Source organism: Stegostoma tigrinum, chromosome 5, assembly GCF_030684315.1.
Source record: "Stegostoma tigrinum isolate sSteTig4 chromosome 5, sSteTig4.hap1, whole genome shotgun sequence".
NCBI lineage: Eukaryota > Metazoa > Chordata > Chondrichthyes > Orectolobiformes > Stegostomatidae > Stegostoma > Stegostoma tigrinum.
In genome coordinates, this window is record NC_081358.1 from 119,208,554 (window position 1) to 119,235,351 (window position 26,798).

Sequence of the window (26,798 nt, forward strand, 5' to 3'; positions counted from 1 at the left end):
GAATCTTTGGAATACTGTACTGCAAAGGGCTGTGGAAGCTCAGTCATTGAGTTTGTTTAAAGTAGAAATTGATATATTTCTAAATGATGGTGACACAAAAGGATACAGTGGTAATACAATACTTCATTTGCTTTATTCATTCACAGAATAAAGGTATTACTGGCCAGGCCATCATTTATTGCCCATCCCTAATTGCCAAGAGGTCAGTTAAGAGTCAATGACATTGCTGTGGCCAGACCAGGTAAGGATGGCAGTTTCCTTCCCTAAAGGACATTAGTGAACCAGATGGGTTTTTCCAACAATTGACAATGGACTCATGATCATTATTAGAATCTTAATTCCAGAGTTATTTTGATTGAATTCAGAATCCACCATCTGCCACAACAGGATTTAAACCTGGGTCCCCAGAACATTATTTGGATCTCTGGATTAACAGGCCAGCGATAATACCACTAGGCCATTACCTCCCCTGATATGTTCCTGAGTTAGAGCTGCAGGAACAATGGGAAGAAACTCCTGGGCTCCAGGAAGTACATTTCAATTGAAGTCATGGATTTTGAATGTGGCAGTCATCTATTTTCTAACTCTCCTCTGAAACAATCCCTCGACCACAGGGAAAGTTCAGGCCCAGAATCTATCTGGACCTCACGTTGTTATAGGTCCACATAGGCCAATAAATCCATCACCATATTGACCTGTCCTGTGCTGGTAACAAGCCGAAAGCTAGGCTCCAGCATGTGTCTATCCCCTACTTAAGGAATTAGGTGACCCTACAATTACGGGCAAAGCCAACAGTGTCACTGAGATCAGTGCCAAATGGAAGTTAGAAAGTACACGTGGCAGGTAGGGATACTTCCCAAGGACAGAAGTAATGTGCACTTAAGAACATGTTTCTAAGGATAATGGATGCTGGGTTCAATTCTAAATGGCTTGTGTTTTCTGTTATTCTTGCAAATCTCCTTAGTGATCATGTTTTATCCTTTTAACAGGGTGGCAGAAACACAACGCACAAAAGGTTTGGTGCCCTCTTTGTTATATTGTAGCTCTCCATTTGTGCATTTTCAAGGAAATCCTTTAAGTGGTGTGACTTTATTCAAGGTGCAGCTCAGTGTGCTAATGTCAGCTTGTCAAATAGAAATATGTTTGGAGGAGCAGTACAAATCTCAGGCAAAAGTATCCCACTTTCCCTTGGGGAAAAAGCTGCCCCATTTTCAGCTGTGGATGGGTTGGGAGCATTCTCTTCAGAATCCAAAAGGTTGTAGGTTTGAATCTGATTCCCGAGCACAAGCACAAAAATCTAGGCTTGACACCGCCGTGTCCGAGTGCCCCATATATGATCTTTCAGTTGTGCTGGGAAGCCCTACTTCTCTTCTGAGACAGAGGGAAAGGATCCAATGATATTGGTACAAAAACAGCGGAAGATAATAGCCAGTGTCCTGGTTAACGCTTGTCTCGCAAGCAGACTATCTGATTGTATGACAGTCAAATTCTTTACACAGGGGTGGTTTGCATGTGGAATGAACTTCCTCAGGAAGTGGTGGATGTGGGTACTGTTACATCATTTAAAAGACATTTGCACAAGTATATGAATGGGAAAGGTTTAGAGGGATATGGGCCAGGAGCAAGCAGGTACGTCTAGTTTCGAGATAAGCGTGGTGCTGGAGGAACACAGCAAACCAGGCAGCATTAGAGGAGCAGGAAAACTGATGTTTGGGGTCAAGACCTAGTTTAGTTTGGGATTATGTTTGGCATGGACTGGTTGGACCAAAGGTTCTGTGTGATATGACTATGTTTACAGGTGCTTGCTGTGTTTGCGCACCTGTCCTGCATTGTAACAGTTGCCACACTTCAAAGAAGAGTGGTAGAGTGCTTTGAGACTTTGTGAAAGGTGCTGCATAAATTCAGTTATTAATATATATATAAACAGGCTGGGACTCAGAATCTAAACTGTACTATCTCAATTTAGATTATAACCTTCCTGCTCCTAAGATGCTGCTTGGCCTGATGTGTTCATCCAGCTCTACACTTTGTTATCTCGGATTCTCCAGCATCTGCAGTTCCTATTATCACTTAGATTATAATTATACCACCTTATATCAATTCTATGGTGTGTTGAACTGTGCCCAGATAGATTTGTAAAATCCCTTGGCAAAAATATACATAGTAAGGACTGAGACGAAGAGAAATGTCTTCACTCTGAGAGTGGATAACTCCTCCAGCGAGGTGCATCCTGTCATCATCCTGTTTCCTTTTGCTCTTAGAGACCTGAACAGGTTCCCAAGACCTTCCCTGCCTTACCTATTGTCCTGACAACCAGTGACCAATGGATGGAGTGCAGGTATGTACGCCTTTCCAGCAGACCCTGAGGATGCTGGATCTGGGTCTCCATGGCAACCACCAACCCATCCATGGAGACAGCCAGACAGTCACATGACTCTCTGCCCTTCTGCAGCTTCTGTGCAATGAGGGTCATCCCTGTATGATGCTCCTGGTCCTCCCAGAGCATGTGGACAAAGTCCCTCATTGCCAACATCACAGGGTCCTCTCCTGCCTGGGGCTTAGCAGGTGCCTGGTCTCTGGCCGCCCTCCCAATGCCAGCGGCCTGGGGCATTACTTCCTCCACCGGTTGCGGAGCTGTCACAGTGAGGAGCTTCACCAGGTTGATGGCTAACAGTGGTGTGAAATGTATGGCGCTGATAGCAAGGTCACTGGGAGAGGTACAGTGCTATTATAACTGGTACTCACTTAGTTGGCAGGTCTTGAATGGGACTCCCCCAAGAGCAGCCCCAGTCTTCACCTGCAGGGATCACCTCGTGGAAGGTGAGGAGCCTAATGTCACCCATACAGGTTGCCTCTGCCCTATTGGGGTTGCTGTCTCCTGGAATGAAAGAAACAGAGGGGTTAAGTGAGGCAAAAGTCTGAGGTTTAGCTGCTGGTGCTGGTTCGGTGGGGGGGGGGGTGGTCAAATAATGAGGTGTCTTGAGTGAGTGAGGAGAAAGTATGAAGGGCATACAGCTTTAGTTGGGAGGGGCAGTTTGAGGGGTGTTGCTTGGGTAGTGACAGTCGAGATAGAGTGAGCGTGAGGTGGTAGAGAGGAGTGCAGTACTTATCCTGATGGCGCAGAGAAGGTAATTGAACCTTCGTATGACACTTCATGCCATTTCCTCCTCACCGTGGAAGTGGAACTGACCCAGGTGGAGATCTTACAACAGGCTGGCAGAGTCTGGTGGCTTGGTCTGCTCTGGTGATCTTCCGGGAAGAACATTCCTAGATGTTGCACCACCTCCTTGGCTGGGACCTCCTGGAAAATAATCCCTTTCTCCGACATGTCCGGATTCTGCCCGTCGCCAGATTTCAAAATGCTGTCGCTGGCCGGGTATTTGAAAGATTGCTCAGGGCTGCCAGGGCTGTGCGTAATATCCGCTGAAACATGGGTTATTCCAGGAGCAGCATGTGGTAAAACGGGGCTGGAATCGGACATTAAAGATGTCGATGGGGCAGGGCTAGTAGGTAATACGCTGTGATTTGTGAAGGTAATGTGAGAAGTCTAATAATGGGAATCCCTCCAAAAGAGCTCCAATGCCACTCACACTCAGCCAAAAAGAGGTAAGATTCAACCCAGTGTCTAAAGGTGGAGATAAAGAATCAAGAGCTTGAGGTTGGAGTCATCAGAATTCAGGATCTATATCTTTGAGATGCAGGTCACATTTGGATTTGATATACCAGCAATGGAAACTTGCACATAGTGAGAAACATGGAAACTAGGAAAAAGGCCATTCAGCCCTTCGAGCCTGCACCATCATGACTGATCCTCTATCTCAATGCCATGTTCCGGAATGATTTAAGTAGAGGAGAAGCTTGGTAGCAAGCATACAGTTTAAAATAAGGGCTGCTGTATCACAGTAGTAGCGTTCCTCTCTCTGAGCTGGGAGGCCGAGAATCATGTCCAGAACCGTGTGCTACATGTTTGAACAGGTTGATTAGAAATATCAGCAGTGTAAAATGGACACCAACAAAACACATTGTGCACCCAACTTTGCAAACCATCCTTGTGGTACATTGAATATGCAATGAGTTCGTTCTTACTTGTTTAGTGGATGTAGATGTCACTTGCTCGGTAGCATTTATCGCCCATCCCTAATTGACCAGAGGACGGTTCAGAAGCAACCACATTGCTGTGGGTTTGGAGTCACACATAGGCCAGACCAGGAAAAGATGGGCAGGCAGTTTCCTTCTCTAAAGGGTATTAGTGAACTTGATGGGTTTTTGGAGACTGTGTTTTTGGGGTCACTAATAAAGAGACTAGCTTTCAATTAGATTTAGTTCTAAAACTAATTGAATTTAAATTCCAGTTATGAGGAAGTGCACTCAACCTGAAACATTAACTCTGATTTCTTTCCACATTTACTGCTAGACGTCCTGAGCTTTTCCAGCAACTTTTATCTTTGTTTCTGCTTTAGGGCATCCACAGTGTGTTCCGTGTAAGCTCTCCATTGTGTCAATGCAATGCAACGCCCATGTATCATTTGTATTGCAAAGGGGCAGCACGGTGGCTCAGTGGTTAGCAGCCTCACAGCGCCAGAGACTCGGGTTCGAGTCCGGCCTCGGGCGACTGTCTGGGTGGAGTTTGCACATTCTCCCCGTGTTTGCGTGGGTTTCCTCCCACAGTCCAAAGATGTGCAGGCTGGGTGGATTGGCTATGCTAAATTGCCCGTAGTGTTCAGGGGTGTATGGGCCTGGGTGGGATGCGGTAAGGGGTGGTGTGGACTTGTTGGGCCGAAGGGCCTGTTTCCACACTGTAGGGAATCTAGTCTAAACCGAAGGATTGCTGTCATGATTTGCCTCGGACACCTTTAGATCTTGTCGTTCCGCATGTTAAAGCAGGATATCAGAGCTTGGTGAAACATTTAACTGACGGCAACTCTTCTCTTTATCTGCGCTAGGTGTCCATTTCTTCGGAAAGGTTTCACTCTGCAGCAACAAGCGTCCTGGGGATCTCTGTACTCTAGCTTGACAGCGTTACCTGAGGTCGTTGTTGGCGAGCCAAGTGGAACAGTTGCCTGTGTTTCTGTCGAGGCTCTTTCTCTCTGGGGTGGGGAAAAAAATGCGGCCAAGAGACAGGAGGCTGTGTGGTTCTCTGGTGGTGGTAACGGTACTCCTGTGCCTGAGTGCGGCAAGGCCGTCCGCTCCTTCATCGGCAGCGCGGGGCTCTGACCTTACGGCAGCAAAGCCCGGGGAAGCTCACAGACGGGTGAAACGCGGCTGGGTGTGGAATCAGTTCTTCGTGCTGGAGGAATACACAGGCACTGACCCATTATACGTAGGGAAGGTAAGCGACTTTCTTTGTTAATGTCCATTTGAACACCTCCCTCCAGCCTTCCATTTCGAGTTGTTTCCCTCTCATCTGAATGAAGTTCCAGCCTCAACAGGATGTGTTAAGACGTGAATGTGGCTGCAGTCCCCTGTGTGCATAGATTTGACAGAGGCGTGTCTTCTACTGAAATGGCATGGTGAGGAATTCGAGAGCATCTAACCCCATCGCACGCGTGATTTCAGTCGCATTCGCAAATTACTAAACCGCGCGAATGGTGACACCAAGAATAACTGACTTATAACGAGATACAGCTTTCTCCAACTTTAATTAATTGACGAAGCTCAGATGGAGGCCCTTCAGTCAATCGTGTCTGTACTGGCTCTTTGAGTGAGTTATCCAATTGATCACACTCCACTTCTCTGCCCCATCACCTCGCTTGACAGATATTTATCCAATTTGCCCTTCAGAATTTGTGTTTCAGATTATAATTTACTGCGCAATTCGTTTTCCTCAAAACTCCTCTAGCGCTTTTGGCTACTTACTTAAATCTTCATTGTCTCGTTACCCAACCCTCTGTCACTCAAAGCAGTACCTTGCAAATTCCTTCAGTAAAATACTTGATGGTGAACACTTCCATGAAATCTCACCTTAGCCTTGTTCCTGCTCGAAGGAGGGAAACTCCCGTTTTCTCGAGTTTCGCCTTGTAACTGAAACCTTTCATCTCACTTGCTATTCTCAGAAATCTGCGCTGTACCCTCTCCAGAGTTTCCACATCTTTACCATGAACAAGGTCCTTGTCGACGTAATTGTTTGAATTCCCCCGAATACCAGTGAGTGATTCATGGACAACCAAGTGGTTCGACAAGATTTTTATTACAACTCATGGGAATGACTGTAACTTCATTACTGCTTTGCTCATGAATAAGTCTGTCAGACTGTTGTGTTTCTTGCAGCTAGAAAGGCTATAACCTTTTCTGTTCCTTTAACATTAAATATTTGAGCATTGGTTCCACCAACAATTTGAATGAGTCTTGTGCATATTTGATTGACAAATACATGTGGTTTATACAGAGCAGTGTGGCTTTGCATGTAAATATTGGAAGGTTAGAAGGTTGTTATTACTGGTGCTGATTGTTAGTTTTAGCCCAGGGGGCTCCTGTGGTCCACTGGTCATGCCCTGACCTCATTTGAGCCCTGAGCTCAAGTCCCACCTGCTCCAGAGATGTGCAATAAAATCTCTGAATGGGATGCTTCAAAAAGATAATGCAAACAGATGGTAATATTTTGCTTGTACATATCTAATTGGTGATGTAAGTCTTTTACTGGAGGCAGTTAGCAGTTTGAAAAAAATTAAAAATGCCTTTTTGATTTTGATGGTGGGAAAGTCGCTGAGTTGTGTGTAATAATGCTTCTGAGTATAAAAGTGGACAAAAAAAATCAGTGAATACAAACAAAAACAGCTTTGCGCTGGAGAAACTCAACTGGCCTGGCAGCATCTGTGTAGAGGAAGCAGAGTTATTGCTTTGAGGCCGGTGTCCCTTCTTCAGAACTGATAGCTGCTTCAAAAAAGGTGGTATTTATACAGGGAGTAGGGCCAGGATGGGGGAGAAGGAGTGAGGAGATAGATTGGGAAAAGCTCAGAGAGAGAAAGTGAGAGAGAGAAAGGTTAGGCAGAAAAAGGGATTGAGATAGCATGCCAGGGATGAAAAGAAGGGAATACTGTGAATTGTGAATTGAAAGCTGTGCTGAAAGCAACATATATCACAGCAGGACATGGGGTGTGGAAGGAGGTGTTCAGGCTGTAGAATTATTAAACTTGATATTGACTCCTGAAGGCTGTAATGTCTCCAGATGTCTTCCAGCTTGTGTCGAGTCTCGCCAGAGCACTGCAACAAAGCTGTGTTCCTTTAAAGGGAAAATTGCCTGATGGTCTATGTAAATCTGATGAAGGACAGAGGAGATCAACTGCTAAGGACATTGTGCCATTTACGCAGAGCGGTTGATACCATGTGGATAAAATGAGACTTTCTTTCTTTGCTGTTTTATCCACATCCCTGAGAGCATCCATCCATTTTGAAATCCTATGAGGTAATTCAGTAACCAGGCAGTGCCTTGTCTATCCAAGCTTAGAAAACATCATATACTTAACCTTCCATATGCTAAAATGGCCCAGGGTGACATAATGAGGCAATGGAGGATTACCAACAGGAGTTTTGGGAGGCTAAGGGTGATGAGAGATCTATTGGAAAAGAGTGAATTTTCTTGTGGGGTCTTTCTGGGCCAAACCATTGAAAAAAAACAAGAAAGAGAGGGTGAATTTGAATGGCTGACTGGCAAGACTGATATCATTGGCGGAGGTGGGGATTGTTGAAGAACAGATGGCTGGGGTGGTGGGGGGGAACAATGTTTTTGTTTTTGTTGGAAAGAACCCAAGTATCAGGGATGGAGAAGCAAGACAGACGAAGCAAGGTCAGGGATTTGGGATGAATCGCAGACTACAGCAAACATTGTATAGCACAAGTCGTCATCTTAACAAGTGGAAAATGTAGGACATGGGAGTGGGACTCAGCTACTTGTCTCTCCAAGAGCACTCTGCAGTTTGGTAAGATCAGTTCTGATCTGGTTGTGGTCTCAGCTCCGCCATCCTGTCTGGCTATTCATGACCCCTTGATTCAAATATGTTACCTCGAGTTCTTATATTAACAACGCAATGTATGTTTATTTAGCAATACAGAGGGTGACCTTATAGTGGTTTATAAAATCATGAGAGGTATAGATAAAGTGAGTGGCAGGGGGATTTCAAGGCTAGGGGGTGTATTTTGAAGAGAAATATTTAAAAAACACATGAAGGGCAACTGTTTTACACAGAGTAAAACAGAACCTGACTTTGAGTAATTAGCTGCTTAATGTTGAATGTGTTGTCTTAGTCAGACTTCGATTGTTGCCCCCAGATTTGGAGGAACTTATAAAGCCACCGCTTCCCTGGGAGCTTGAGTTGCCCGCTGTAGGTTGACTGATCATCCAAAGCATATAGAAACATGGCAGACACTGCTCCACAATAAACCAAGGCCTTCGCTTGAGCTCCAAGACCTTAAATATGCTTCGCGCCAATTGGTCAAAGGCTGAGCGAGCACATGATGAAAATTGTCCTCCATGACTTTGACCAGATAACCATGGGATGGAACTAAATTATTTGAGATGTCAGATTCACCACCCCCCCCCGGTAAAACATCAGGATGGTAGTTTGGGCGAGTCCAATGAAAGATGTACCGATGTTGCTCTATAATCCTCTCTCTCTTCCCCTGTCTCTCTGTGTCTCTCTCTCTCTTTCTGCCTCTCTCTCTTTCTGTCTCACTGTCTGTGTCCCTCTCTCTCTGTCTCTCTCAACCTTTCTGCTCCACTCAGTTACTCCTTAGTACTAACCTCTTTGGATATCATTATGTGTCTCCATGTCAAATGCTGTTCAATAACCTTCCTGCGAAGTGATCATTTTTATTGCAGCAAATGTGCTGTGTAAGTACAATTTGTTGTGCCAACATTGAGCAGGACGCTGTAATAGATCTTATTGGAGGCTGTGGAGAGACCTGGCCAAGGTACTATGAAGATTTATTTTCAGGAGCTCAGGAAGAGTAACATCCTCTTCTCGAAGCTGCCTTTGAAAAGGCAACTGCTGTAACCTGTGATAACAAAGTGTGGAGCTGGATGAACACAGCAGGCCAAGCAGCATCTTAGGAGCACAAAAGCTGATGTTTCGGGCCTACACCATTCATCAGAAAAGGGGGAGAGGGAGAGGGTTCTGAAATAAATAGGGAGAGAGGGGGAGGCAGACCGAAGATGGATAGAGGAGAAGATAGGTGGAGAGGAGACAGACAAGTTAAATCTGCACCAGATGCCCTGCAGTGGGCTGCCCACTACCAGGCTCTGACGAATTAAACCCTCTTGCTGGTCAGCCAGCTGCTACTATTTTATAAACCTGGCATCAGCAGGACTTGTTGTCATCACATAAGTTCCTGGAGTCGTGATGGAGCGTTGTGGTGATACCACTGGGACAGCCCTGCTTGCTGTGAAATTACAATCAAAATGAAACCCCACGATGTGACTAGAAACTGAGCAAGGCTTCAAAGCACTGATAAACTGTGTTTTCACTGTAGGCAAGCCACACAAATCTTTGATCATATTGTGTGCTGAAAGCAGGGATGCATTCAACAAAGCATGGTATGTTACAGCTTGCAGAGCCGCCCTTCAGCCCATTGAACCTGCACACTTAGGAAGATTTATCCAACTAATCCTGATTGTGTCCCCAAAACTGTGACAGTGTTTCCCCTTCAGGTAATGAGCAGAGCTGATTTGCAAAAGGGAAAGCCCTCATTTATTCCTGATAGATCTCACCTCTGGCTCTTCCTTTACTTCCTCCGCTTCGTGAACAGTTTGCTACAAATTATTAAAGTGAGTCACTGCTTTCCAAGGATGCCGCACGCAACCCATTAACAGACTGTTTGTAATAGCAGCAGTGTGTCCTGATTACAAGATGCCGTGAGGCAGCTCACCCCTCCAACAGCACCTTCCAAAACCCATGACCACTGCCACCCTGAGGGCCAGACAGATATAGGGGACCACCACCCCCTGCAAGTTCCCCTCCCAGCCACTCACCATCCTGACTTGGAAATATATCGCTATTCCTTTAGTGTCGCTGGGTTTTAAGCTGAAAATTTCCTTCCTAACAGCATGCAGCACTTCAAGAAGGCAGCTCACCACCACTTTTTCAGTACCTTTAAGGACAAGCAATAAGTACTGCTCTTGTTGGCAAGGCCCAGATCTGTTTATAAAACGCTGCGCTCGTTCGATGCAATCAATTCTCTCTGCTACATTTCTTTCCCATTGTTCATTTTGTGCTCTTAAGAAGATATTTCAGGCCTTTGACTTTCCCTGCAATCTGCCAACTCAGTGTTGCGGTGCAGAAAATGGGAACATATTGTACAGAGTGGAATGGAAGGGATTTGACTCCTGGTCTTGCAAACTCTTTGTGCCCACCCCATCGAGGATGTTCACGAATTAATATTTAACTTTATTCCTTGTTTGATTAAGGAATGAAGGTTGCCCACTGGGAATGACTACGAATGCCAATTAAAAGCTGAATTCCCATCATGGGAGGTCCAATATTCCATTCCTATCAGACTAAATTAGCCACTCACTCTGCGATCACTGCTCTCTGTAATTAAATATTGATTCAGATTTGCAAATGGGGCTATAGTTGCCTCGTGACAGTCGTCAGACAGGTCTATCATGAAATGAAACTTCACGCCTGGTAGAAAGGGGAGAAATAATCATTGAATAAAAGTAATAATTTTCAGGGGTGAACGTTCGTTGCTCATTTGAAGCTTTCTTGTGTTGTTTTTCTCTTCAGACATGCGAGATTGTTAATGAAACAACAAAATATTCTTCGAGATGTTAAGATGCCTGAATTGTGTGATTTTTTTTCTGTCATAACCGTCAGCACCCATAGCCAATTGCAATTAATTTACAAGATAAAGAGTATAATTCAGCACATTGAAGCTGGCAATTAAAGCAAAAATATTCCATTACATTGCAACTTGTGATAGACTGACAATGATTATCAACTAGGAAGGTTTTTTTAATTGGCCAGGGATGACGAGGTGAAAGATTGAAGCATAAATTTCTGACAGCATGAAAGGGGGACTTTATAAAAGTTGCTCAGGAATAGTGACAGATCAGAGGCAGTTTGGGAAGGAGAGAAAACTAACTTTTGCTGTACAAAAACAAAGGCTGCAGATACAGGAAATTAAAAAAAAATTGTATGCCTTTCTGGAAATAGTCAGCAGCTATTGAGGGAGGAACAGGGTTAATGTTTCAGATCTGCTGCCCCTCACCCGAGCCCTAAGAAATTCTGGTGATAATTTACCAACATGAAATATTAACTCTGAATCTCTGTTCTGCAGATGCAGAGTGTTTCCAGCACTTTCTGTTCTTAATTTCAGACTTCCAGCCGCTGCACTATTGTTGACCAAATTATGTGGTTGTTTAGCTGATGTTTGTGGGAAATGCTGTGTGTGAATTGTCTGCCATGTTTTCAGATTTATCAAATTGATTACACATCTGAAGTAGACTACACTGCGGATGCTGGAAATGTGAACCAAAGTGAGAAAGTTCTGGAGAAACTCAGCAGCATCAGTGGAGAGAGAATCAGAGCTAATGTTTGGAGTTCAGTGTAAGGAACTTATCAGAAAGCACTTGATTAGTTGTAGCATGCTTTGGAATACGCTGTGAACATATACAAATGCAGCCTGCCCCTCAAGACTTTCATTGTCATCTTGTCCAGCTGCTTCTATTGGGAGATGTAGAACATGTGTTGTAGGATGTCCACTGCCCAATATATTTGTGGCAGAATTTAGGCCTCTAGGTCTTCAGTGCAAGACTATCTCTGGGCTACAACACTCACTGAGGGCTACAACACTCACTGACCTGAATCTATTGTGTACAGTTCTGGTCACTGCATTATAAGAAGGATGTGGAAGCTTTGGAAAGCGTGCAGAGGAGATTTACTAGGATGTTGCCTGGTATGGAGGGAAGGTCTTACGAGGAAAGGCTGAGGGACTTGAGGCTGTTTTCATTAGAGAGAAGGTTGAGAGGTGACTTAATTGAAACATATAAAATAATCAGAGGGTTAGATAGGGTGGATAGGGAGAGCCTTTTTCCTAGGATGGTGATGGCGAGCACAAGGGGGCATAGCTTTAAATTGAGGAGTGAAAGATATACGACAGATGTCAGAGGTAGTTTCTTTACTCAGAGAGTAGTAAGGGAATGGAAGGCTTTGCCTGCAACGGTAGTGGATTCGCCAACTTTAGGTACAGTTAAGTCGTCATTGGATAAGAATATGGACGTACATGGAATAGTGTAGGTTAGATGGGCTTGAGATCGGTATGACAGGTCAGCACAACATCGAGGGCCGAAGGGCCTGTACTGTGCTGTAATGTTCTATGTCCTATGCTCTAAACATGCTGTTATTTGTCATCAGCTTCACTCTGACGTTGATCGAGGAGATGGTTCAGTCAAGTACATTCTTTCAGGAGAGGGCGCAGGTTCCATCTTCATCATTGACGAGAGCACGGGAGACATTCATGCTACCAAAAGGCTGGACCGGGAGGAGCAGGCGTACTATGCGCTCCGTGCGCAAGCTGTCGACCGGATCACAAACAAGCCTGTCGAACCTCTGTCTGAGTTTATCGTGAAAATACAAGACATCAATGACAATGAGCCACGATTTCTGGATGGCCCGTATGTGACCAGTATTCCGGAAATGTCTCCCGTGGGTAAGTCTAAAAAGAAGTTTGTCTGCATGCTGAGCATTGATCTGAATTCTCTGATAGGATTGTGTGTTAGTTCCACCACTGAGCTATGCTGCGTATCACCTGCACTGTGAAAAGTTAGCATCACTGCCTCTCAGTCCAGAAAACTACCTGTACAGGAACAGGAATAGACTATTTTGGTCCTCAATCCTGTGTTTTATTTAAATTAGTTCATGGGTGTAGTGGCAGGCCCCAGCATTTATTGCCCATCCCTAGTTGCCCTTCAGAAGGTGGTGATGAGCTGCCTTCTTGAACCGCTGCAGTTTGCTCTAACCCGCTTCCCTGAATAATATTGGTTTGCAAAAACCTATCAGATTCAGATTGAAAAATGGCTACCTTTTTCAACAAAGATGTGTTGCCTGACTGAAAAATCTGGCTTTATTGTAATCTTTAGATAGAATGCAGACTCCACATTCTGCGACTCTCCAACCACAGCTGGTTCTACTGTCCCAATGGTGATGGTGCAGTAATATTATTGGATGCATAAACCAGAGGCAGAGGTGAATGCTTTGGACAACAAGCATTCAAATCCAATCTAGCAAAACTTACAAGATAACAAAGTGTGAAGCTGGATGAACACAGCAGGCCAAGCAGCATATTGGGAGCACAAAAGCTGACGTTTCGGGCCTAGACCTTTCATCAGAGAGGGCTTCACTCTTTGTTATCTTGGATTCTCCAGCATCTGCAGTTCCCATTATCACGAGCAGAACTTACAATCAGTTAACATTTCTGGAGTCAAAGTTTCATCTCAGATGTTGTTCCTGATTGCCATAAACATCTGTCTGGAGAAATGCCACCCTCCCTAGTCTGGTCTGCATTAGGACCCAGACCCCCAGCATCGTGGTTGACTCTTCATGGCCTTCTGAGATAGCCTCACTAACTACCCAGTTCAAGGGCAGTAATTACTAACAATTTCTAAACTCCACAGAGGACTTTGTAACAACTAGTTCTTCTTAATACCTTTGAAGACTTTGATTAAAATCACCACTTATCCTTCTAATATACTGGAAGAGGGAAGGAATTGATTTTAAAAAGCTCTGTTCTCGAGGTTAAAATCCTTGGGATGAAGGGGACTAATAGATTATTTCAGAAATGCTTGGATTGTTACGCAAAATATACAATTTTGCCTCTCCAGAACCCGCCATACTCTGTTGCTTGTTCTTCACCCATTCATTATGTTAGTCTCTGGCTTCGTACAGCAAAGAAAACAAATGTATCCTTGCACCTGTCTTCTTAGATCCTCAGTATCAATGACCTGTGCTTGTGCTTAATCATATAATTCAGATCTTTGCTGTCAAACACTTCAACTTGTTGAGAAACTCAGGCAGATACAAAATAGCAGAGCCCATTCCAACGGCATCATCATTGATTAAAAGTATGAATCATAGAATCTCTTGTGTGGGAAGAGCCTATTCAGCCCATTGAGTCGGCACCGACCCTCCGATAAGCATCTCAGCCATATGTTATGAAACGCCCTGATATTGTGACATCCTTTCAAAATTACTATTGGTAAAATTCCCACTCATATTCCACCTGCGATATTAATAAGTAGAAAGACAGAAATTATTGGAGTAATTCTGGCATCATCTGTGAAGAGAGAAACAGATGACGTTATGAGTCCAGTATGGCTCTTCTTTGAGATTATGAATGAATATTAATGGATGTCTGTGTCTCAATGTACAGTGATTAATAGTCATTAAATAACGCTGTAATTCTGTTAGCGAGTTTTGAGAAGATTTGTAATTCTATTGACATAAATAATGGATTAGCTCATAAAATACTATTAAACTGCTAGAACTAATTATTATTTTATTAGTCTAGAATGAATGTGTTCAATGTCTTATCAGACTTTCCAAACTTTATTTCTGTCTTTGACTTACTTTGACCTTGAACAAAATTTTCTGCCAGCTCTTTCTTGCCATGAGTATTCCCCAATGATATTAAGCTGTGGGTCATATTTAGGTTGACGGGGCTTAATAGATTAGTTTCAGAAATTGTTGGATTGAGGCACAAAAGGTATGTATACCAAGAGTGGGAAAGTGCAATTGGAGTGACTCTGTGTCATTCCTCAGTACAAGCAATTTCTGTGTCTGAGACTCAGTTGGCTCTGTTGGTGAGTTGCAGAAGCCAAGTGAATCATGTGAAGGGGTGCTTGGGATTTTGAAGAAGCTCCCTTGTTGATAAGTCGTCAAGTTCAGCTAGCCACCAACTTCTACAGCACACATCACCACGTTCTCCAGAGCAAATATGATGGAGCCAGCTAGGGACATCCACATCCCATGAATGAGTTTTTTTTAAAAAGTAACCTATTTTGAAATTAGTTAAATCGGAAGAAGATGCTACCTTTACAATCATTGATTAGAAAGATTTAACAATAGAGCACTTGGAAATCAGTGCCAGGATTGGACAGAGACAGCATAAATTTACAAATGGGAAATCATGCTTGAGAAATCCGCTGGGAATTTTTTGAGGATCTAACTAGTAAAGTTGATAAGGAGGAGACAGTAGATGTGGTTTATTTGGACTTTCAGAAGACTTTTGACAAATTCCCATAAAAGATTATCATATTAAATTAAAATGCATGGGATTGGAGGCTGGGGGTATGTGTGCAGACACGGATAGAGAACTGTTGGCAGACAAGAAAATATGAGTAGGGATAAAAGGGTCACTTTCTGAGTGGCAGGGCTAGTGGGTTGCCACAGGGATCAGTGCTTGGATCCCAGCTGTTTGCAGCACATATTAATGATTTAAATGAGGAAATTCAATGTAATATCTCCAAGTTTGCAGCTGTCACAGAACTGGGTGGGAGGGTGAGCTGTGAGGAGGATACAGAGATACTTCAATGTAATTTGGACAAGCTGCGTTTAGTGGGAAAGTGCATGGCAGATGAAGTATAATATGGATAAATGTGAGGTTATCTGCTATGGCAGCAAAACACAGGAACGCAGATTGTTATCATGTGACACTGAAGAAGGCAAATGGTATGTTGGCCTTCATAGCGAGGAGTTTTGCGTAGAGGAGTAGGGATGTCTTCCTGCAATTATACAGGGCTTTTGTGCAACTACATCTGGAGTATTAGAGATAATGGGAACTGTAGATGCTGGAGAATCTGAGATGTCAAAGTGTGGAGCTGGATGAACACAGCAGGCCAAGCAGCATCTTAGGAGCACAAAAGCTGACGTTTCGGGCCTAGACCCTTCATGGATCTAGGCCTGAGACGTCAGCTTTTGTGCTCCTAAGATGCTGCTTGGCCTTCTGTGTTCATCCAGCTCTACACTTTGATACTTGCAGTATTATGCAGTTTCTGTTTCCTTATCTGAAGACGAATATTCTTTCTATGGAGGGAATAGAGCAAAGATTTCCCAAACTGATTCCTGGGATAGCAGGACTGACTTGTGAAGAGAAATTGGATTGGTTCACTGGAGTTTGGAAGAATGAGAGGACACCTCAGAGAAACCTATAAAATTCTAACAGAACAGCAAAGAATAAACGAGGAAAGGATATTCCCAATAACTGCAGAGCCAAGAACCTAGGATCAAAGCTTAAGGATATGGGATAAGCCATTTAGGACTGAGATGAAGAAAGACTTTTTCATCCAGAGAGTGGTGCACCTGTGGAATTCTCTGCCACAAAATGTGGTTGAGGCCAAAATATTGAATGGTTTCAATAACGAGTTAGATATATTTGTTAGGGCTAAAAGGTTTTAATGGAGCTGGTGGTAAGAGGGGAATAGGCTACTGAGTTGAAAGATCAGCAGTGAAAGTCAGAGCAGGTGTGAAGGGCTGAATGGCCTACTCCTGTTCCTATTTTCAATGTTTCTATGTTTCTAAAAAAACAAAAGAACTGCAGATGCTGGAAATCAGAAACGCAAACAAAAGTTTTCTGGAAATGCTCAGCAGGTCTGGCAGCATCTGTGAAGAGAAATCACAGTTAATGTTTCAGGTCAGAAATGCATCAGAATGGAAGAAGGACCACCAGACCCAAAACGTTAACTCTGGTTTCTCTTCACAGATGTTTCCAGATCTACTAAGCTTTTCCAGCAACTTCTGTCTTTGTTTCTATGCTTCTGTTGTCCTCGACTAAATCTCTCTACTTTTGCATACAGTACAATTGGCCACAGAGGCTTTAACACTGGCATCCTTTAAATAATAAGCCAGGAAATGTGATTCAAGTTCATATTTCAAAGGATGACTAAAATTGCACCATCAAATCCAATATTTTAATAAAAATTAATCGGCTGGGTGAAATGGAAAAACTATGCCTACTCTACACAACCAAGATTCTGACCAATGCAATGCCTCCAGCCTTTTTTTTTCCCTAGTGCATGTACAACGAAAAATAAAATGGAATGTTTTTAACTGTCATTAACAATCACATTCTCTGCATGATTATTCCTGAGACATAAATGTTAATGCCATTATGGCCAAATGCACAGCATGTAAAAGCTGAGCGATTTCATCATGGAAAATGAATGGAAAGGTAGCATCCTGATCTGATTAATCTGGTTGCAACAAAATATTGCCTTTTTGTCATTCATTTCAGGGGATATAGACGCCACTGACTGTCCCCATCCCTAGTTCATAGAATCGCTAAGTGTGGATGCAGCCATTTGACCCATTGAGCCCACATTGACCTCCAAACAGCATTCCACCTACCCTACCCCTATAATCTTGCATTCCCCATGGCCTTTCCACCTAGCTTGCACACCTCTGGACACTGGGCAATTTCCCATGGCCAATCCATCTAACCTGCACATCTTTGGACTGTAGGAACTAGTGCACCTGACAGAAAGCAATGCAGACATAGGGGGAATATTGCCTGAGGGTGGAATCAAACCCAGGTCCCTGGGACTGTGAGGCAGCTGTGCTAACCCTGTGCTGTCCTTAAGCTTCCCTTGAGAAGGTGGTGGTGAATTGCCTTCTTGAACCGCTGCAGTCATGTGCAGTAGGTAGACCCACAGTGCTGTTCCGGAGAGAATTCCTAGAGTTTGACCCAGCAACACTGAAAAAACAGTGATATATTTCCAAGACAGGGCGGTGAGGGGCTTGGAGGGGAATTTACAGGGTGTGGTGTTTCCATTCTTTCAGATTCCCCTTAAATTTCAACTTTTGTTTGCCAACTTTTGATCAACTGCACTAAAATCACTTTTTGTGGCCCCTTTCAAATTTTGCTTCAAAATATTCCTATAGTGTAGCTTATTATTATGGAAGGCAGCCCATGCAAGTTCTCGAATCTGTATCCTGGATTAATTTGAGACACAAATGTACCTGGCTATCTGGTTGTTAGAATGGACTGTAAGCTGCCGCCTGCATATTACAATCCACCATTATATCACACCGCAACTAACAAATTTGCAGACTTTTCGCCATTTGGAAATGCTGAAGTGACCGTCATGCTCCATGATCTTATGAACAATTTATCGAATTTTTTGCGCAGTTGTGTTACCCATCACAATTTCCAGTTGATAGTGACTGTGGCAGCCAAATTTGTGGTTTAGTCTGCCTGATATGGAAGATTATAATTCCACTGTTTTAGGGGCTCAGTTGGCAGTGCTCCTCCCACTTCTGAAACAGAAAGCTGTAAGTTCAAATCCCACTGCAGTACAATAGTGAGGGAATGCTGCACTGTTGCTGTTGCCTTCTGGATGAAGGATTAAACCAAGGGCCCATCTTTCTGCTTGGGTGGATTGAAAAGATCTCATGCTACTATTTGGAAGCAAGAGCACAGGAGCTATTTCTAGACTAGAGGCCAAAATTTATTGCTGTTTTAACATGTCTGAAATGAATTACCTGGTCATTATCACAATGTTGTGTGTGAGATCTGCTGTGTGAAAACTGTTCCTTATCTCACACAAGTCACACTCTTCAAAAGAACTGAAGTGGCTGTAAAGGACTATGAAGAGTGCAACATATTGCCTATTTTTAATAATTGAGAAAAAGAGTCTCATTGATTGAAGATACCCTGCATTTTACAATATTAACCAAAGAAGACACAGGAAGGACACTGATAAACAATACAAACCAGTGATGTATTTGTGTTGTTCATTTCTACATCATGACACTTCGATATTGTCTGCCCGATGGACTTAATTTAACAGATAATCCATTATATTTCCATGCAGGAACATCTGTGATACAAGTGACAGCGACTGACGCTGATGATCCTACTTATGGAAGCAGTGCCAGAGTGGTGTACAGTATCCTCCAGGGGCAGCCTTATTTCTCTATCGAGCCCAAGACAGGTGACAATCAATGACAATATTTATTTTGTCTCAGACTCCAGAATTTGGCAATTGTACAACTCCAACCGTAATCTGTAGTGAAACCTAAAATACGCACCTTTCCTCCGCGTCGTTGTGCTACCCTCAGTGCAGTGGCATTGATGTAAATGTCCCTCCATCTGGAGAAGCTACTTTACTGAGAAAATGTGTACCTGATGGAGTATCTTAGAAGAACTGCCTGGACCTCTTTAAAGGGAGACTAAATAAATATGTCAGGGAAGATGAATGAAAGGGAACGGGAGGTGTTTTGTGTGGAACATACGTGCCAGCCTGAATGAATTCAGCAAATTGGCTTGTTTCTGTGCAGTACAGCCTATGCAACTCTGTGTAAATTAAAGACTGGGCTAAAAAATGTGTGTAAGTTAGCGGCGACTACAAAAATTGGCAGTGTAATGTCAACAGGAAGATGTCACAATGCTGTTGCATGATCTCACCACTGGACAGAGCTGTGGAGTGGGTTTCTGAGTGTTTTGCCGCCATAGTGCCTTTTCAATCTGGACCTTTGAACGTTTCACTATAGATCAATTTAACACAGTGTCTGGGGGAGAGTAAAGTTGGGGTGGCGAGTGTGAGGGTGAGGCTGGGGAAGAGGGTGAAGATGGGGTGGGAGGAATGAGGATCAGGCTGGGGGATGGGGTGAAGATGGGTTGGGGGAGAGAGGTTGGGACTGGGGAAGGAGGTGAAGATGGGATGGGAAGAATGAGGATGGGGCTGGGGGAGGTTGTGTAGTTGAGGTTGGAGGGAGTGAGGATGGGGCTGGGGGGTGAAGATGGGGTGGTGGGAGTGAGGATGGGGCTGGAGGAGAGGGTGAAGATGGGTTGGGGGTAGTGAGGATGGGGCTGGAGGAGAGGGTGAAGATGGGTTGGGGGGAGTGAGGATGAGACTGTGTGGGGAGGAGAGTGAAGATGTGATGTGGGGAGTGAGGATGGGGCTGTGGGAAGAGGGTGAAGATGGGGTGGGAGATGTGAGGATGGGACTGGGTGGAGTGAAGTGAAGATGAGGTGTGGGGAGTGAGGATGGGGCTGGGGGTGGGGGTGAAGATGGAGTGGCGGAAGTGAGGATGAGACTGGGTGGAGTGGGGTGAAGATGGAGTGGCGGTAGTGAAGATGGAGCACGGGAGGGAGTGAAGATGGAATGGCGGTAGTGAAGATGGAGCTGGGGAGGGAGTGAAGTTGGAGTGGCAGTGGTGAGGATGGAGCTGGGTGGAGGGGCCTCCTTGCTCTGGATCTTGCCACTCGAGTCTCTTATATGCATGAACAAATGTGAATGAAAGTGGAGCATAATTCACAAGGTCAGCAATCACAGCCAAGATTCTAACGTACAGCCTCCCCTGAGACTACTGAGGGTGTGGTTTTGCTCTCTTTCAACTTCCTTTAACATACTGCCCTGGCTAATATTGATTTCTGACCCTATCCTCCACATTTAGTTGTTCGCTGCAGATCTGTGAAAATAAATTATCTCACCTTCCAACCTCCTCTTGGCTTTAAAATAAGGAAACATTAATCTTTAGCCGATCCCTATTGCCTGTCCTGGAAAACAATACAATTTGAGGTCGGTAGCAGCCTTTAACTCATACCCTCATCGGCTGACACAAAACAAAATGAGGTTTTTATCCTGAAATCCCAAAGCCCAGTTGTCCGAGTGTTACGATTAAATACTTTTTTGACCCATTTAAGACAGAGATGAAATGAATTTTATTTCCTGCAGAGTCTGATAAATCCTTGGAGCCGCTTCCCTGAGAAGGCAGTAGGAGCAGAGACGTAGAGCCATATAGCACAAAGATAGTCCCTTGGGTCCAACCAGTCCATGTTGAACATAATCCCAAACTAAACTAGTACCACCTGCCTGCTCCTGGCCCATATCCCTCCAAACCTTTCCTGTTCATGTGCTTACCTAAGTATCTTTTAAACATTGTAACTGTACCTGCATCTACTGTTCCCATGGAAATTTATTCCACACATGAACCACCCTCTGTGTAAAGAATTTGTTTTTCATGTTGTTTTAAATGTTTCTTCTCTCACCTTAAAAATTTGTCCCCCTGGCCTTGAAATCCTCCATCCTTGGGAAGAAAACACCTGCCATTCACCTTATCTGTACTCCTTATGATTTCATAAACTTCTATAATGCCCCCTCTCAACCTCTTCAGCTCCAATGGAAAAAATCCCAGCCTATCCAATCTATCTCTATAACTCAAATCTTCCATAACCAGCAACATCCTGGTAAATCTCTTCTCAACCCTCTCTAGCTTCATAATATCCTTCTTGTAACTAGGTGACCAGAACTGGACACAGTATTCAGAAGAGGCCTCACCTATGTCCTGTAAAACCTCAGCATTATTTTCCAGTTCTGAGGAACAGTCACTGGGCCCGAAACTCAGTTTTTTCCGGATGTGAGTTTGCTCACTGAGCTGGAAGGTTAGTTTTCAGACATTTCGTCACCATTCTAGGTAACATCATCAGTGAGCCTCCGATGAAGCACTGGTGTTATGTCCCGCTTTCTGTTTATCTGGTTAGGTCTCCTTGGGTTGGTGATGCTACTTCCTGCATTGGTGATGTCATTTCCTGTTCTTTTTCTCAGGGGATGGTAGATGGGCTCCAAATCAATGTGTTTGTTGATGGAGTTCTGGTTGGAATGCCATGCTTCTAGGCATTCTCGTGCGTGTCTCTGTTTGGCTTGTCCTAGGATGGATGTGTTGTCCCATTCAAAGTGGTGTCCTTCCTCATCTGTATGTAAGGATACGAGTGATAGTGGGTCATGTCGTTTTGTGGCTAGTTGATGTTCATGTATCCTGGTGGCTAGCTTTCTGCCAGTTTGTCCAATGTAGTGTTTGTCACAGTTCTTGCAAGGTATTTTGTAGATGACATTCGTTTTATTTGTTGTCTGTATAGGGTCTTTTAACTTCATTAGCTGCTGTTTTAGTGTGTTGGTGGGTTTGTGGGCTACCCTGATGCCAAGAGGTCCGAGTAGTCTGGCAGTCATTTCAGAAATGTCTTTGATGTAGGGGAGAGTGGTTATGGTTTCTGAGCCCGTTTTATGTGTTTGTTTGGGTTTGTTGCTGAGAAATCGGCGGACTGTGTTCATAGGGTACCCATTCTTTTTGAATACGCTGTATAGGTGATTTTCTTCTGGTCTGCGTAGTTCCTCTGTGCTGCAGTGTGTGGTGGCTCGTTGGAATAATGTTCTAATGCAGCTTCGTTTGTGGTTCAGTTTTTTCCTTCACAGATGCTGCCAGACCTGCTGAGCTTTCCGAGCAACTTCTGTTTTTGTTCCTGATTTTCAGCATCCACAGTTCTGTTGGTTTTTATTACTTTCCAACTCACATACTCAAAAGAATTGAGCAATGAAGGCAAGCATGCTCAATGCTTTTTTCACCACCCTGTGTATATGGGACACAAATTTCAAACTTTAAATGTTTTATGGTAGAAAAAAAATTTTTACGAAGAGCCAAGGGGTGAAAGGTTATCAAAGATCGGTGAGGATGTGGATTCGCTGCAATCTTATTGAATGGCAGAGCAGGCTCATTGGAACCAAGGACCTAAGCCCTTCTCCAGTGAATTTAGTTTGAAGTTTTCATCAGCACCTACTTGCAAAATTTATAGAGAAGAAAAATAAACATCGGAGAGGAAAATGATTGGCAGATTTTTGAGGAAAGGGCTGGGTGGTGGGGTTGAAGCAGAGAAAGTGCTGGAGAAATGCAGCAGCATCTGTGAAGAAAGAAAGAGTCCTGAAGAAGAGTCATCTCAGACTACGCACGTTAACTCTGTTTCTCTCTCCACAGCTGCTGCCAGACCGGTTGAGTTTCTCCAACATGTTCTGTGTTTGCTTCAGATTTCTGGCACCTGCAGTATTTTGCTTTTATTTGAAGGCTGTGTTTTTCAAAGGGCCAGCACAGCCAGGATAGGCTTATTCTATCGGAACATTCTATGATTCTACATCTCAATTTGCTCAGCCTGAACTCTTTTCTTGCTGCAAATCATAATTTAAAAAAGGTGTAAAATTCATCTCTCTCCAGGCCACATCACTCTAGCTAGAATGAGTATTTATCTCCATCTTACCCCCTCACCCATTGCCCCCCAGAAAGGTATTCTTTTCCCTGAAGCCCTGATGTGAGCTTTTCTGACACCATTTCTAAGATAACCTCATCTGCACCAGTTCCGGCAGCTTGCTATTCAATAACACAGCCCCATGTTCTGCTCTTTTAACTCTGAAATACAACGAGGTGAATTTATAACAAAATGTACCTATCCAGCTTCAGACGTGTGATGCTACCAAAGACTTAAGGGGGAGAAAAGCTAGCAGGGCTGTGGAGAAGGAATTTGTCTGCTTGACCACCACGTCCAATGAGCTAGGTCTGATACGTTGGGCCAAATGATCTTGTTCTGTGCTACATCATTGCGTGTGCTCCAGGTTTAAACAGTGTTGGGCGCAGGGAACCCTGCTGTTATAGTGCAGTATATCCCTTCACTTTTTATGAGCAGATCCATGGCAGGGTCATGTTTCATCTCATGCACCTCGTTTCCATTGCAAGCCAGATGTCACACTCCAGCTGTCGCACCATCTGACTCCAAGCCCAACGGTTGTAATTATTTTCCAGTTGGCAACATGTTCCCTTGACAGTCAACTCTGGAGCTGAGTTCAGTTAGTCGCCTAAGGATCTAGGAAATCAGAGTGGGCCATGCACTGCTACTTTAGTCTGCTTCACTATTCAATAAGAGTGTTGCTGAACATCACCAATAGTGGGTATCAAGGCCTCACATCATCTGCATGGATGTTAACAAGTTTCCTGACAGGCTCCAATAGGATGCATGATCAGTAGTGTGAAAGTTCAGGAAACCCAAGAGGCTGTAGCAAGTTAGCTCAGAAATTGATTCGATGGCAGAAGGCAAAGTGTAATAGTCAGAGTTCTTTTTGTGTGTTGGAAGGCTATTTTAGCTGGAATGTTGCAGGACCAGTACTCAATCCTTGGCTTTTGATGCATCCAACAATGATTCAGATCTTAATCCGAGCAGGGACAATTAAGAAATTAGAACATGGTACGAAATTGGCCCTGTAGTTTAATAATGAACAAGAGCCTAGAGAGGGCAAAAATATATTGGTTGTAATGGATCAGGCCAAACCCCCTCAAAATCTTGTAAGGAGATAGCCTAGACCTCAACTTTTCTTATTTTAAAGGCAAGTGCCAGGCATTGCATTCTGGGTGCAATTTGATTGGTCAAACTCTCAGGCTTGAAGCTAAATGCGCTTTATTCGTACACTGCCTTCAGAAGACAACAAAAATAAGTTGTGATAACTTTATTAGAAAACTTTACAGCTAGAACTTCTAGCTAAATTATTTAACTATTAAACAGGAATTCTTTCAATATTGTAACATTGCATAAACGCACCCTTGAAAAAGGCAAAGTCAGTAAAATAGATTGTCTCACATGTAATTCTAGCAGCCGGATGAGAACTCCGGCTTGTAGCCTCCACACCCAGCTTCAAAAGCAAGCTGCAATTGCTACTGAAGAATCAAAGCTAAAAATCCTGGTTTTGTGGGCGCTTGACCACAACCATCCAGTCTGCTTCTATTGTTCCAACTTTTTAAAAAAAAACAAAGCCTTGCAAACTGTTTATTTTATTGGCCTTGGAGCAGACTGCTCATCACCTCTGTCTCAACATTTCTTCATTTAAAAAAGAAAGACACGGGCAAAATATACCTCTTAAAGGCACAGAATGGCATGCAATGGTCTGGTCAGGTGGGCAGAAAAACAAGAAATGGAATGGCGTCTGGAGAGGTGTGAAGTGATGCATCTGTGAAGCTCAAGCAAGTAGAGTGAATGCACGATAAATGGTTCCTTAGAAATAGAGAGCAGATGAAGAGGTGTGTCTCACTGACCTTGGGAGATAAAACAACATTTGGATAAGGTAGCAAGAAGCTATGCATGAAAAGGAGCCGACCATTCAGCCTGCTGTACTTTATAGTTAAATCATAACTGATCATTTACCTCTACAGAATTTACCACACTATCACTGGATTCCGTTGTCCCTCGAAGAAGTCTTTCAGTTTCTGCCTTGACCTTGATCAATGGCTGATCTTCCACAACCCTCTGGGGTAGAGAATTTCAAACTGAGTGAAGAATTCCTTGATTTTTTTAAAGGCCTATCTTGGGATCATTCCCTCAGTCTGGGCTCACCAGAGATATGCATGCCTTTTGGATTAATGACTGTTCGGCTAATAACTTAAACATGCCCTTTGCCACTCAGATTCGTCGTGTCTTGCTATTTCTTGTCATTGAACAATAAAATTACTTTAAGTTTGTACCTCATTGTTCTGACTAGAAATTTCAATTATGGTAAACTTCTGTAATGAAACTTGTGAAGCGGATTTTGAAGCACTTGAGAAATTGCAATTCCTGTTTCAGTTCTGTTTGACAAAGTGTTGAGCCTCCTTCCAGCTTTTGCTGAGTGCATGCCTGTCAGGCTCCTGGCACTAATTAATTTTTAATCATTTCATCAACGCTGGAAACAGAAACTAGCATTTAAAGCGAGCGACTTTTTATCCCACTTGCCACGGACATCTATTTTTATTGCTTCGGAGAGCGATCATTAGCAGCCTGTTGACGCCAGAGGATCACATGACATCGCTGCTTGGAGGACATGAGCAGCACTTAAATGTCAAAATGGGAAAGGGTTTTATAATTAGGAGATTTTGTGAAGTCAGTTTTTGTAAGTGACTAAATCGAAGAGGGGAGTTGTTGAACTGCAGCTCCTCTGCAAGCAGATACCTTAGAGACTTTTATGCAACCCTTGGATAGGCACATGGAGGATAATCAAATGTAGGGAATGCAGGGTAGTTCGATCTTAGTTGGACAATAGGTCGGTACAACATCATGGGCTGAAGGGCCTGTACTGTGCTGTACTGTTCTATGTAACTCAGTGATAAAAGCTGCAAGGAGTCCCACTAACTATCAGTGAGAGTTTCCATCACTGTCTGTTCAGAAACCTGTTGTGCTCTTGTGCTTTGGAATGATAAGCAGATGTATGAAATGTGCACGTGTGATATTGAACGAGGGTGACATGTTAGACTGGGGCCCTGAGCATCCTCTCAGATGGGTATGGTAGCAATATTCTGAAGAAGAGCATTGAAATTCCGCCCAGTCGTTTGACAAACACTTATCCCTCAGCCACAGTAATTAAAGAAAAGGACTGACTGGTCTTTATCACACTGCTGTTTGTTGGAGCTGGCTGTGCACGAATTGGCTGTTGCGTTACTCACAAGACATATGTGAAAGATGCTATATAGATAAACATGTTCCTTTTAATTGATGATGATAGATAAGTAAATGTCCATGAAGTGCACTGTTTTCTGAGGCTCAGAGACCCATATAGAGTCTTGTCGACAAGATGCACTGCAGCAATGCACCAAAGCTCCTTTGAGGGAATCTTCCAAACCTGTGACTTTGACCATCTAAAAGGACAAGGACTGCATAAGCTTGGGAACCCCACCACTTGCAAGTTCCCCTCCAATTCACCCACCATCCTGACTTGGAGCTGTACCTCTGTCGTTGTTTCAAAGTCTTTGAATTACTTCCCTGTCAGCATTGTGGGTCTACTTACAGCATATGGACTGCAGTAGTTATAGAAGATAGCTCACCTTCTCCAGGGCAGTAGGGAATGAGTAAGAAATGCTGACATGCTATGAACAAATGAGGAAGATTGAGCGATCACCTTGCTGAAATGTTAAAATGTTTAGAGGACTCAACAGGGCAGATGCTGATGGGCTGTTTCCCTAGTTGAACAGTCTGGAACTAAAGGATAGCACCTCAGGATAAGTGATTAGCCACAATGTGTGAAATGAGGA

General features: G+C 43.7%; 1 protein-coding gene across 5 annotated transcripts in view; it reads left to right on the plus strand.

Moving 5' to 3' along the window:
• cdh7a (cadherin 7a) overlaps positions 1 to 26,798 on the plus strand; it is a 146,367-nt gene that overhangs the window by 21,562 nt on the left and 98,007 nt on the right. For 4 of the 5 annotated variants that reach the window (XM_048529269.1, XM_048529270.1, XM_048529268.1 and 1 more), the window contains 3 exons: positions 4,944 to 5,329; positions 12,348 to 12,642; positions 18,800 to 18,919. In XM_048529269.1, the coding sequence (XP_048385226.1) occupies positions 5,105 to 5,329; positions 12,348 to 12,642; positions 18,800 to 18,919 (640 nt within the window). In that variant the 5' untranslated portion in view covers positions 4,944 to 5,104. Of the gene's footprint in view, positions 1 to 4,634; positions 4,651 to 4,943; positions 5,330 to 12,347; positions 12,643 to 18,799; positions 18,920 to 26,798 lie in introns of those variants that run through there. The other variant, XM_059646251.1, reaches the window with a different exon arrangement.